The sequence below is a fragment of the Rhagoletis pomonella genome, unplaced genomic scaffold (assembly GCF_013731165.1).
Source record: "Rhagoletis pomonella isolate Grant_MI unplaced genomic scaffold, Rhpom_1.0 Rhpom_scaffold_00013, whole genome shotgun sequence".
In the NCBI taxonomy this organism is placed as follows: domain Eukaryota; kingdom Metazoa; phylum Arthropoda; class Insecta; order Diptera; family Tephritidae; genus Rhagoletis; species Rhagoletis pomonella.
The window spans coordinates 4,984,143-4,998,178 of NW_023458567.1; the positions used below are offsets into that span (position 1 = coordinate 4,984,143).

The following is a 14,036-nucleotide window of genomic DNA, read 5'->3' on the forward strand; positions in this document are numbered from 1 at the left end:
CAAAAGTTCTTTCGCCTGCCTTAGTCCAGGCATGCTCTCCCTAGTATGTCAGCCTATTTTTTGCCCTGTATGCCTTTGTGGTCTGGAACCCACAACAATTGTAGTGTGTTATGTTCCCCCATAATATTCAATCTCGCTAGACATTCAATGTATACTATATGTGATTTGATTTCACATGAGGATATGGCTTTTACTGCGGCCTGACTGTCACCTCATCTGCCCTTAGTTGTCTGTGCAGAATTACTTTCGCACTGATGGCATAAACCTCCGCTTGAAAGGTGGTAGGCTAATCCTCCAAGAAAATAGATATTTTGGCCTTAGGACCATATATTTACTGCCTCTATACCATGTCGACTCTGTTGAGCTTGGATATAGCAATCTTGGTTCACTTTAACCTTGCCGGTGCCCTCTCTCATAAAGTTGAGGAGGGCTTTCTTAGCAGTCTATTCTATGAATATGTGTACCAGCGTTTGATCTGGAATGACCTTCACGGCAGCAGTTGGGCAAGGGCGCATGAACCCCCTCTTACTTCGTGAAAAATTTCTTATTTGTTTAATTTAATTTGCTTTTAGCTTAATTTAATTTGCGTTGAGTTGAATTTGAATTACGTTTGGATTAATTTTCATTGTAGTGGTTTTCTGAAAAAAACAAAAAACAAATTTTCATTTCAATTTGTTGCTAAATTCACCTAAGCACAGCAGCCCCAAGCTGGTCAGCGCCTCACGTGGTCCAGGTCCATGCTTCGATTGATTTATCAACGCACCAGCAGTCAGATTATGGCAATTGCTATAATTATGATTATTATAGTGCGCAGCATTGTGATTATGATTATTGTTATTGATATTGTTGTTTATTGTGCCGGTAGCGGTGGCGGTGGTGTTGTTAAGAGTATTATTATTATTGTTGGTGTAGTTGTTGCTAGCCAAAATGTGCTGATTTGTGTAGGTGTGCAAATTATTGCCGATGCCATTCGGTGTAAGCGGCGTTACGGGCGTCGTTGACGTCCGTGTTGCTGTCGCATTGCCGGCGTTCGGCGACAATGGTGTTACCGCCACATTGGTATTCGCAGCGCCACTTGCTATCGGTGTTGAGGCGATATTCAATAGGGTTGGTATGCGTTGACCTCCATTTGCCGTCACCGAAGTGCTGGACGTTTGCAAAGCGTTCTGTGTGGTACTTAGCGTCGAGATATTAAGCGGCTGCTGTGGTCGCAGATGTATGCTGCGGTTGACCGCGGACGTGGCATTGCTGTTGCTCGGGTTATTTCGCAATTGACCATTGGCAGGTCCCCCTCCTCCTCCTCCACCGGTATTCGAGGCGTGCTTTAACATTATGCAGGTGTAGTGTATGTCAACAATGGGAGGTTGTCGGTGTCTTCGGAATTTTTCGCCGAATTCAATCACATTCTGATAGACCTCAGTACGGAGAGCTCTGCGGAAGATAAAAGAGAGTGTTTATTAAAATAGGACAAAAATTATACATATGTACATATATAATGGACTATTTCGGAAACTTTCAAAACAGTTTTTGACTCCATCCTACAGCACCAATAGAGCAACGCTTGGTCAATTCTACATTGAAACAAAAATCGCTCTTGGTGGCGGAAATTTCTTCCAACATAGACCGTATCAACCCAATTCGGTAAACGACAGGGGCTTAGAGTGCGACCCACTCATATTAAGTACTTTGTCTCATAACCCAAACAATATAAGCGGTGCGGTAGATGGTCCACCCAGCCTGGGATGAAGCCAAATGGAAATTATTATGCGTTCAGCCCAGGGCTTCGGAGTGGAGCAAAGCAGCAAGGAGCTAGGGAGCAAAGGACTTTAGCTGGAGTGGAGCTGGGGCAAAGAGCTAAAAAAAATTCATTTGCTCCTCAGCTCCTTAAGTACAAATTTTCAATATTTTGTTTTTGTTATTTTCTGGCCTAGTATTTATTTATTTTGAAATATGTTTTTGTTGTTGTTTTTCTACAAAAATTTTAAATTAGTTTTTTCCCACTAAAAATTTCAATTCATTTAATTTACTTGGAAGTTTTTTTGTTAGATGCATTTCTGCATCAAAAAGAAAAAAAAAAAAAAAAAATCGCCTAAGTTTTTTGGCAGTGAAAGCTCGATATGTAAATAAATAAATAAAGTTTTTTATTGCGAGCTGGAGTGAAATAAAATACCGCTGCGGAGCGATAAAAAAAACCTTTGCTCCGAAGCCCTGGTTCAGCCTACTGGTTTAAAAAGAAAAAAAGAGGAATGCGGGTACTTTTCCAAAAATCCGAAGGTTTTCAATGAGACTAGCACACTTCTTCTTCTTATTAGGCGCTGAAATCGCCTAAACAATTTAGTCGAGTTCAGCAAAACACCTACAGACGCCAATGGGAAAAGCCAAGTGAAGCCAATTCCTTCTCCACTACTTGGTCTTTCCATCGCAGTAGCACTCTGCCAACACTAGCGGGTTCCGAGTGGAATACTTTCAGAGCTGGAGTGTCGGTTTCGAGAGAGAACTTTACTGCTAAATTCACCTAAGCATAGCAGTCCAAAAGAGCACTTGGTGACCAGAGTGATTCCGCGTTGAATTTCGATGCTGACCGGTTTAATTGCGAAATAGTCACATTTCGAGATAGTTGAACTTTGCACAAGCAATAGTTGATGATTAGTATATGTACCTAAATACAGTCGTGTCTGGATATAGTGAACTAATTTTTGCATGGCCTGTTCACAGCATCCAGGTTGTTCACTATATTAAGGTTGACTTATTTTGTTCAAAAACTTGTTTTATTTGCTCAAAATTCATGTTTGTGTATGTAAGTGCAACAGATCTTTGGAATAAATGTATACTTAGGGAAATATAAATGGACATATGAATGTTTATTGAAAGAATTCGCGAATAGATGTTTCCTTCATGCATAAGGAAATTGACTTTTGGGCCGCTTTTCACGTAGAGTTCCCAATACTATTATGCCAGCATAGTCAGTTTTTAATAGCTTCAGTGGCTTTCATAGCTTTTCCGATCTGTCCTTTGCCTTGGTCATCATCACCAATTTCCGCAGTATCCTCGGCATCTTTCTCTAAATCAATTGGTTCGTCGTCTTCGATTGTATTCCAATTTTAGATATCATTTTCGGTGTAGGTTTCCTAAGACAATTAAAGTACATAAAAACGAAATGGGCAGGTGAATGTCAATAGGGTCAATAAAATTACCTTCGGTATTACAACTTTCAGCAGACCCTGTATATCATCGATTTCTTTATATTTTTCCTGCAATATTTTTTGGCGAAGTAAGCTCAGAGGAACATCATCGTCTTCATCCTCGCTTTCATTTGGCTCTGTGGCATTGAAACATTCTAATAAAGGCTTCCAACATTTCGCTGTTAAACTTGCCTTCAGCTGATTCCAAGCAAGCATTAAAAATGATACAGCATCTTCAAAAGTTAAAGTTTTTAAAAATTGTGTGATGTCATCTTTTCCTACAGCTAATAACAGCAGATGTTTTTTGTAGTACAGCTTAGTTTAGCGAATCACATTTTGATCCATAGGCTGAATAAAAGGCGTTAAATTTGGAGGCATATAAACCACGAATATTGAGCCATCAGCAGTTTTAAGTTCAAAATCTGGCGGATGGCTAAGGGCGTTATCAAGCAATAGGATAGCTTTGGTTGGTAAACCCTTTTGTAGCAAATAATTTTGAACCTAATAACAATTAAAAACGAAAAAATACTCGGTAAAACTGTTAGGAATTTAAAATGTATTACGTGAGGGACGAAGCAATGGGGAAACCATTCTATGAAGATGTCTGCAGTTGCACCATAAATTTCCGATTTTTTCAACAATATCAGATTTTTGCTTCAACGAGAGGAGTTTCCTCGCAGACATGATAACACTTAAAAATTATTTAAATGCTAAATATTAGCACACAAAAAATAAAAAATAAAAAACACGTAAAACAGCGCATGTTCACGCACAAGCGGTTGGAACTCGACAAGAACCAAATAAACATTAGCATCAAATAGAAGCAGCTTTTCTAGTAATAAACATAAAGTGATAAATTTCAGGGAGTAACCGCTTTCATTTCCGGTTAAATTTGGTATTTTTCGTCAATTTATGCTTGCCGTTGCTTTTAAAATTTTGTTCACTACTTAGAGGCTTTCGATTGTTCACTATTTAGAGTACTCTGTGTAAATATTTCGGTGTTCACTATATGGAGGTGTTCACTATAGCCGGCGTTCGCTATATAGAGACACGACTGTACATTCATAATGATGTGCACAGAGTTTTACAATTATATTAAGGAAAAGATAGAAGTTTTGAAACAAGTTCACAGCAACGAAAAATATGACTGATATTTTAATATTATCTTGTACTTAAATTTTTTTCTTTCATGAATCCTGGAGTACTTATAAGTATAGTGCCGTACAAAATTATTAGCTCGGAGGCTCTTTCATCAGATCACAATTTCTAATAAGATCTTTTAGAAAAATTTTGAAAATGTAGCTTTTGAGCCAATTAATAAAGTGCAAGTCTGAAGTTGCCAGCAACTTTCGTTGATTTTTAGCATTTATTGTTTTTTGCTGACAGTGTCTTCCATATAAAAAGAATTATCGAACATCAACTAAAATTTAATGGGCTGCAAAACTTCATTTTAAACATTTTTATAAAAAGTCTGATTAGAATGTTGCAAATTTGTATGCAAATTATTTGAATTTTCCCGAGATTAGCACAAAGTTTAACAATTTTATTTGTATGTTTTTTCATATATTTAGTATAAACTGTATTTTTATAAAGAATAAAAAAAAGGTTCATGCATTGTGAAAAATTCTCTGTGCTTTAGTTGGGATAAGTTGTTTTGTTTTGTTGGCGTACGTTGTAATGATCTCATGTTTTTATGTTTTTATTTTTGTCTGTCAAAATAAAATGTTACTACATCCTTTCGCACGTCGAAATGAAAGAGAACGGAGCGAGAGGCCCTCCCTAAAGTGTCCCGGTTTGGCAACAGAGATATCTGGCAGCCCTATCTTCTGAGCTTGTTGAGCAGTATGGTTGTGTGCCCCAGCTTTTCCTCCGCATAAGTTGCTGCTGCAACGCATTGCATTCCCCCAACATCTACTTAAAATATGTCTATAATGATAATAACAAATACATATGTATATGGATAACGGGCAGCGATAACCGGGTTATTTTCTTCACTAAGTATACAAAGTACTAGTAAAATTGGCGATTGTATTTTTATGAGAAGCTGTTCTTTATGACAGAAATACATTCGGAGATTTGGCATTGCCTGCCGAGGGGTGACCGCTATTGGAACATTTTTTTCTTTTATGTTGGTCGGAACTGGGCTCGAACCGAGGCCCTGCGGAATGGTAGTGCGCACTTCTTATTACTAAACCACATCGGCCGCTAGCAAACGTACTTATATAGAGCTTTATCTCATCAGATTTTTCGACTTCGTACATATGTACTTTAGAGTGGCCCAATTTTTGTATGGGGAAAAAAATTTCATTCTAGCAAACGGGACACCAACTTAGTTTTTCCATTTTGATATTTGTAATATCTGTACCAACATTCAATTTTCTACTGTAACCAATACAGGATGCTCAATGACCTTGAAATGCGAACTGGCAAAAATATTGGTGATTTTTATTAAAAGCTACTGTTGCCATGACAACAGGAGCTTGTGCTATTTTTTTAGATAATTTGAATTTGAAATGTTCTTAGGTTGCTTAACCAATTGTTTGATTAATATCTATATATGTACACACTACTTGTAGAGTAAAATATGAGCATCCTCTAAATTTATACTTCGAAACGTAAAGTTTGGTATCAGCACCTCTTTCGGCAAGGCGAACAATTTTGCAAGGTGCCCCAAACCCTATCTCGGAAAATTTTTTTGGACCACTCTAATGTACCATGCACAAATATTTGTGCTTCACAACAACATCAAGTTGATTAGCGTACTCCACTCTGGCTATCTTAAGCTACAGATAATCTATAAAAAAAACGTCGGCTGACAGCTTTTATTTTTTCGTACTGAAATTCGCAACAGTTGGTTTATTAACAAAAAAGAACAAAAAAAAACTAAAAGCAACAGCGAAAAATCCCTTGCTTAAGTAATCCCATAATAAATATGAATGAACAAGAGTGTTTTTGATTACATATGTAGTTTTCTATGTTCATGCATATGTATGTAAATAAGTAAATATGTACTTAAATTTGTGTGACTATAACCCAGCTAGCTATGTACATATGTACACACATACATATGTACATAGCAACTTTTTGCTCATCAGCTTTCTTTCCTCATTGTCTAACCATGATCTTGGCTCAGCCTTGTCCGATGGTGGCCTTTCGCTGCTTGCATGTTGCTGCTGCAGTTCAGCCAAGGTTTTTCTTTTTCAATTGTTTGTTGATAGGTACATTCTAATTTTCCACACGCTGTTTTTCCTTCTTCCGAACGGTATGTGCAGCCCTAGCGACTATCTCACTATTTGCCATGGTTATAGCTTTTGGTTTTTTGAACTCGGGTAAGATGCAATTTGCTCAAATGCACCGGTTGTTCATAGCAGATGAGCATAGCAGTCTGTTGGCATGACTGAGATATTTGTAGGAATTAGTTGGATTTAGTGTTGGTGTTAATGTTAATGTTATTGCTGCTATAGTTATTGTAGTTCGTTTTTACAAACTCATTTAATGCAAATTTCTTTCACGTGCAATTTGTGCATTTAATTGCATTGCCGCTGTTCTTCCCACTGGCTCTTTCTTCGAAGGCTGTATATTATCTTTATATTTAAATATGTTACATTTATAAATTTGTATTCCCATTCTTCGCTGAGAAATTCTTGCACCAAAGTGAAAGTTCAAGCATTGATGATCTTACAAATTAACAAAGTTAAGTGTTGACATTTTTTTCTTTTGGCTCATAAGCTCGCAAACTTGGGGGGGGGGGGGGGGGGGGACGTTTAGGAAACGGTCAAAGTTAATGTACAATCTGCGCTCGAGGTCTCGAAGTTTTCAATACTCGCTTTTAAATGAATGGCCTAATGCGAAACAATGTACAACCGATTCATGAGTCTCAAAGTACTTAAAAAATATTCGAGAAAGAGAAAATAAAAGCTAAACATTTCGAAAAAACAGAGATTAGACAGATGCTACGTTGCATAGTCGAACTATAATGGTTTAACCAGACACCGACGTAAAATCGTTGAACGTGTCAGTTGGCACAAACTATGTTATGGGATTTAAGTGTTGACGAAAACACACTATCGCACGATGGTGACGATGGTGCTTCTCCCTCTCTCCATCAACAGCAATTTAATATGTTGATACGGGCGGCAGGTACGGAAGGGCGCATATAGAAACTTCCGCCTTCAACAAATTCTTTTGGAAATCTCCTGGGCTCACATGTAGAGCCAATTAAGAGTACAAGAACAAATTTCGTTAGAATCGATCAACTCATGAAATCGGAGTTAAAATCTTGGATTGAATATCCACAGCTAATCCAATTCAAAAGCATTCGCCTAAAATGAATTTTTACGTTTTTTCCAAAAGCATCAGAACACCAGCAGCTGAGGTATGATTTAGATTTGTCATTAAATTGGAATTGGACGATGGTTCTCTGCAATAATGACACAAACTCCTTACACTTTTAAGGCCCCCATACTAAAGTAAAACGAGCGTATGCCAACAACACCTACATTTTCAGTTAAAACAAGGACTACGTCTGTGCTGCCTTCTCGAAATTAGATAGAGAAGCAGACGAATGGGTCTGGTGGTGAACGGGATGAAACGAAGTATCGTACAAATAGTCTGAGCTAGCGGCTTGGCACTCGCGTCACTGTTGACAGTTACAAAAGTAGACGACTTCGTTTATTTGGAAATCAGCATTTAGACCATTAATAATGTCAGCCTTGAAATCCAACCGAGAATCATTCTTGCCAAAAAGTGCTACTTTGGACGAAAACAATCATTCTCTTCTTCTTCTTTTTTGGCTGTAACCGCCTAAGCGATTTTGGCCGAGTTCAGCAAAGCACGCCTGTCGTTTCTCCTCTGTGCCAACTGACGCTAATTGGAAACGCCAAGTGAAGCCAAGTCCTTCTCCACCTGAACTTTCCATCGCAGTGGGGGCCCCCCTCTTCCTCTGCTACCACCAGCGGGTTCCGAGTTGAATACTTTCAGAGCTGGAGCGTCGGTGTCCATTCGAACGACATGACCAAGCCAGCGGAGCCGCTGTATTTTAATTCGCTGCACTATGTCCATATCGTTGTAAAGCTCATACAGCTCATCGTTCCATCGTCTGCGGTACTCGCCGTCGCCAACGCGTAAAGGCCCGTAAATCTTCCGCAAAATCTTTCTCTCAAACACTCTAAGAGCCGCCTCATCGGATGTTGTCATTGTCCATGCTTCTGCGCCATATACCAGCACGGGCATGATGACTTATAGAGCGCGGTTTTCGTACGTCGAGAGAGGACTTTACTCCTGAATTGCCTACTCAGTCCAAAGTAGCACTTGTTGGCAAGAGTGATTCTACGTTGGATTTCAATGCTGACATTATTATCGGTTTTAATGCTGGTTCCCAAGTAAACGAAATTCTCTACTTTCTCGAAATTGTAACTGTCAACAGTGACGTGGGTGCCAAGGCGCGAATGTGCTGACTGTTTGTTTGATGACAGGAGATACTTCGTCTTGTCCTCGTTTACCACCAGACCCATTCGCTTTGCTTCCCTATCCAACTTGGAAAAGGCAGAACAGACTTCGCGGTTTTTGTTAGCGATGATGTCGATGTCATCGGCATAAGCCAGCAATTGCACGCTCTTATAGTAAATTGTTCCTGAGCGGTTCAGTTCTGCAGCTCTTATTATCTTCTCCAACATCAGATTAAAGAAGTCACATGAAAGGGAGTCGCCCTGTCTGATACCCCGTTTTGTGGCGAACGGCTCGGAGAGGTCTTTTCCAATTCTGACGGAGCTGGTGGTATTGCTCAACGTCATTTTACACAGCCGTATGAGTTTTGAGGGGATGCCAAATTCAGACATAGCGGCGTATAGGCAACTCCTTTTAGTGCTGTCAAAAGCGGCTTTAAAGTCGACAAATAGGTGGTGAGTGTCGATCCTTTTCTCGCGGGTCTTTTCCAAGATTTGGCGTATTGTGAATACCTGGTCTATGGTGGATTTGCCAGGTCTAAAGCCACACTGATAAGGCCCAATCAGTTCATTGACGGTGGGCTTCAGTCTTTCACACAATACGCTCGATAAGACCTTGTAACCTATGCTTAGAAGGCTGATCCCGCGGTAGTTGGCGCGAATGGCAGGGTCACCTTTCTTGTGGATTGGGCAGAGCACACTTAAATTCCAGTCGTCGGGCATGCGTTCATCTGACCATATTCTGCACAAGAGTTGATGCATGCACCTTATCAACTCCTAGCCGCCGTACTTGAATAGCTCAGCTGGCAGGCTGTCAGCTCCAGCGGCTTTGTTGTTTTTCAGCCGCGTTATTGCTATACGTACCTCGTCATAGTCAGGCGGTGGAACGTCGACTCCGTCATCATCGACTGCGGGCTCGGGTTCTTCTTCTCCACAACTTTCCGTGCTGCTACCATTTAGTAGGTCGGAAAAGTGTTCCCTCCATAATTTAAGTACGCTCTGGACATCAGTTACTAGGTCGCCATTATTGTTCTTACAGCAGTACGCCCCGGTCTTTAAACCTTCCGTAAGTCGTCTAACTCTCTGGTAAAATTTTCGGGCATTCTTCCTGTTGGCCAGCATTTCAAGCTCTTCGCACTCACGTATTTCGGCCTCTCTCTTCTTATTGCGGCAAATACGTCTCGCTTCCCTCTTCAGATCCCTATAGCGGTCCCACATAGCGCGCGTTGCGATCGCAGCGTGGCCCTGTAGGCGGCATCTTTTTTTTCTGCAGCTTCCTGACACTCCTCATCGTACCAGTTGTTCTTTCGGGCTCGCTGAAATCCGACTACTTCTTCGGCGGCGGTACTTAATGAGCGGGAAATGTGGTTCCACTGCTCGCATATGTCGGTTGTTGAAGAGTGCTCTCTGAGAGCAGGTGTGAGAGTCGAGTAGCGAAAGCGCTGGCTGTCTGTTGTGATTGCAGCTTTTCGACGTTAAGCTTTCCTTGCATATTTGGGCGCACATTTTTTGCTGCACAGAGGCGGGTGCGTATCTTGGCTGCAAGAAGATAGTGGTCCGAGTCGATGTTTGGGCCTCGGAGTGTGCGTACGTCTAAAACACTGGAAGCGTGCCTTCCGTCTATCACAACATGATCGATTTGGTTTCTCGTTTTTCGATCCGCAGACAGCCACGTAGCTTGATGGATCTTTTTATGCTTGAACCTAGTACTGCATACTACCATGTTTCGGGCCCCGGCGAAGTCGATCAGCCTCAATCCGTTGTCGGACGTTTCGTCGTGGAGGCTGAATTTTCCGACGGTGGTTCCAAAGATCCCTTCCTTGCCCACCCTGGCATTGAAGTCGCCAAGCACGATTTTGATATCATGACGGAGGCAGCGCTCGTATGTGCGCTCGTATGTGCGCTCCAAGCGCTCATAGAAGAGATCCTTGGATGCCTCATCCTTCTCTTCCGTCGGGGCATGAGCGCAGATGAGCGAGATGTTGAAGAATCTCGCTTTGACGCGGATTGTGGCTAGACGCTCGTCCACCGGGGTGAACGACAGTACTCGGCGACGGAGTCTCTCCCACCACAAATCCAACACCGAATTTGCGCTCCTTGACATGGCAGCTGTAGTAGACGTCGCAAGGCCCCAGACATTGCTTGCCTTGCCCCGTACAACGCATTTCTTGGATGGCGGTGATGTCAGCTTTTGTCCTTACGAGGACATCAACCAGCCGGGCAGAGGCACCTTCCCCATTAAGGGTCCGGACATTCCAGGTGCATGGCCTCAAATCGTAGTCCTTTAAACGTTTGCCGTGGTCGTTATCATAAGGGGGGGTCTCATCCGAGGCTTTGCCTTGCTTCTTCACTGGAAGTGGTTTTTACGTGGCGGGTCCCAAGCCCAGCGCACAACCCATTGCTGGGACGGAGGTGGTTTCGCAACCAAATACACGTTTATATAGCGAGCCGCTTGCTCCAAGCAGACACCCGCTTGCAGCCGCACCTACTGGTGAACAGACGCTGCAGACTTCAGTGAGCCCTTAAACCGAATAAGTCGGAGTGGCCCCACCGAAGCTCCCCCTCTTTCTGCCTTGACCCAAGGCTCCACTCGGATTGGTTACCGCATCTCGCACATGGGTTGCTCACGTTGCCCAGAGTGCGCGAACGAGGACGCAAGAGTCGGGATTGAGTATAGCCATGCAACTGTAACTGCATACCCAGCGCAACGACTATACCCCATTGCACTCCAAAACAATCATTCAATTCTTTTTATGTATATATATAATACGTGTACTGAATTTCAAGCAAATATGTTAATTCAGGCAAAAAGCTTCCTAGGTGCCAAATTTCAATCAAATCGGACCATGAATAAGATTTTTTCGAAAAGATCGCTCCTTGGTCCGCCTCCGGAAAATAGTAAATTTTTTTGGCCTCTGACATGGTGGCTCCTGGAAGCTATTTACATAGAAAATTTAACGGAAAATTTAGCAGAAATTTTAACCATCTGTAGGCTGCTGCGGTGTAGTAGTTACAAGTAAACACTACCATTCCACAGGGCCTGGGATCGAGCTCTGATTACGAGTAACATCAACAATAAAATTGTGTTTATTCGTTATATGGAAGCAAATGCGACAAAAAAAAAGAAAAAAAATCAAGGGTAATTTTTAGCCAGTTGAAACTTGCACATTATTTGACTAAAATTGAATGGGCTATAAAAATGTGTACTCAAAAAAATCTAACACTTCTGAGAAAGAAGTTTGTAGCAAGGATGATAATTTGTTCAATTTTCGTGTAGGTTTTTATAAAGTTTTATTTATAGCATTGACACATTAAGTTAAACTTTTAATCTTTTGTCAAATAAATTTAATCTTTTGACAAACAAAATTAATCTTTTGGCATATAAATTTAATCCTTTGGCAAATAAATTTAACCTTTTGGCAAATAAAATTAATCTTTGCGCAAATAAATTTATTCTTTTGGCAAATAAAATTAAACTCTACTATAGTACTAAACAGTGTTTGAAAAAGTAAAAAATACATTAAAAAAACTGCTGTTGTTGTGCTAGGACTGTATTTTTTTAAGTTTTGACGCTTAGCTTTACTGCGCCAATATCAAGAGTTAACCTCCCGAGGGTCCATTCCCGTTTTGCGTTATCGTTAAGTGATAAAATTGACACCTTAACACCGCATTTATTTCGGTGGTAATTTTACACTTTTCACTTCACTTTACGATAACGCAGAACGGGAATTGACCCTCAGGATAGCCGAAAGGTAGTTTTTGGGATACGCATGTAAGATATAAGTGGGCGGTGCCACCCCCATTTTCCTAAAAATTCCTGAAAAGCCACTTTTTTGCTAAAGAACGATTGTATATGTATATCAATTTTGAATAAATATTGATGAATTCCTTAGCTACACTGCTCAAAAAATCTGAAAGTCCGGTACATCTATACATATAATATAATTGTAACAGGTCGATGTCTGTACATTATAGATATTAAAGAAAAATTAATGTGGGGGGTCTTTTTTAAAGCACCAGAAGCCAAATCAACCATTTTTAGAATTTTTGTCTGTCTGTCTGTCTGTCTGTCTGTCTGTCTGTCTGTCTGTCTGTCTGTATGTTTGTTCGCGCATCACTCGAAAACGAATGCATGGATTTGAATGCAGTTTTCACCGATGCATTGCTAGAGGTCTAACTTAAAATTTAGGAAGAAAAAAAATTAGAGAGTTGCCACCTGTTTGAAAATTGGAGTTTAAGTAAATTGATAAGAAAAAATTAATATTGCAATATGAGCGTCAAAAGAAAGAGAATGAAGAAGGCTTACAGCCAAAAATATTTTTTTAGAGTTGCCACCTGTTTAAAAATTTACATTAAATTTAATTTATAAGATAAGTTGAATATTGCAATATGGGTATCAAACTGAAAGGGTTTAGGAAATTATATTGCCGAAAATATTTTTAGGGGGGGCTGCCACCTGTTTGAAAAATTGTATTGTATTAAATTGATAAAATAAATGAAATCTATATCTACATCTATAAATCTATACATATAATAAAATTGTAACAGGTCGATGTCTGTACATTATAGATATTAAAGAAAAATTAATGTGGGGGGGTCTTTATTAGAGCACCAGAAGCAAAATCAACCATTTTTAGATTTTTTGTCTGTCTGTCTGTTTGTCTGTCTGTATGTTTGTTCGCGCATCACTCGAAAACGAATGCATGGATTTGAATGCAGTTTTCACCGAAGTATTGCTAGAGGTCTAACTTAAAATATAGGAAGAAAAAAATTAGAGAGTTGCCACCTGTTTGAAAATCGGAGTTTAAGTAAATTGATAAGAAAAAATGAATATTGCAATATGGGCGTCAAAAGAACGAGGCTGAAGAAGGCTTACAGCCAAAAATATTTTTTAGAGTTGGCACCTGTTTGAAAATTTACATTTAATTTAATTTATGAGATAAATTGAATATTGCAATATGGGTATCAAACTGAAGGGGTTTAGGAGATTTTATTGCCGAAAATGGTTTTAGGAAGGGCTGCCACCTGTTTGAAAAATTTTATTGTATTAAATTGATAAAATAAATGAAATCTATATCTACATCTAGATATACATATAATAAAATTGTAACAGGACGATGTCTGTACCTTATAGATATTAAAGAAAAATTAATATGGTCGGTTTTTATTAAAGCCACAGAAGCCAAATAAACAATTCTTAGAATTTTTGAATATCTGTCTGTCTGTATATTTGTACGCGCATCAGTCGAAAGCATGGAATTGAATGCAGTTTTCACCGTTGTATCGCTAGAGATTTAGCTTCCAATATAGAAGAAAAAATTAGAGAGTTGCTTGTGTTTAAAATTTCAGTTTAGGTCAATTGATACGGTAATGTGAATACTGCAATATGGCTGTTAAATGAAAGAAATTT

The 14,036-nt window shown here is 39.8% G+C and overlaps 1 protein-coding gene across 1 annotated transcript in view; it reads right to left on the bottom strand.

Annotated features, from left to right (window-relative positions):
- The window catches only part of LOC118748574, a 33,070-nt gene that overhangs the window by 5,968 nt on the left and 13,066 nt on the right, over positions 1–14,036 (bottom strand). Inside the window, exon 2 of the mRNA XM_036483108.1 lies at positions 689–1,431. Coding sequence (XP_036339001.1) covers positions 689–1,331 — 643 coding nt within the window. The 5' untranslated portion in view covers positions 1,332–1,431. The remainder of the gene's footprint in view (positions 1–688; positions 1,432–14,036) is intronic.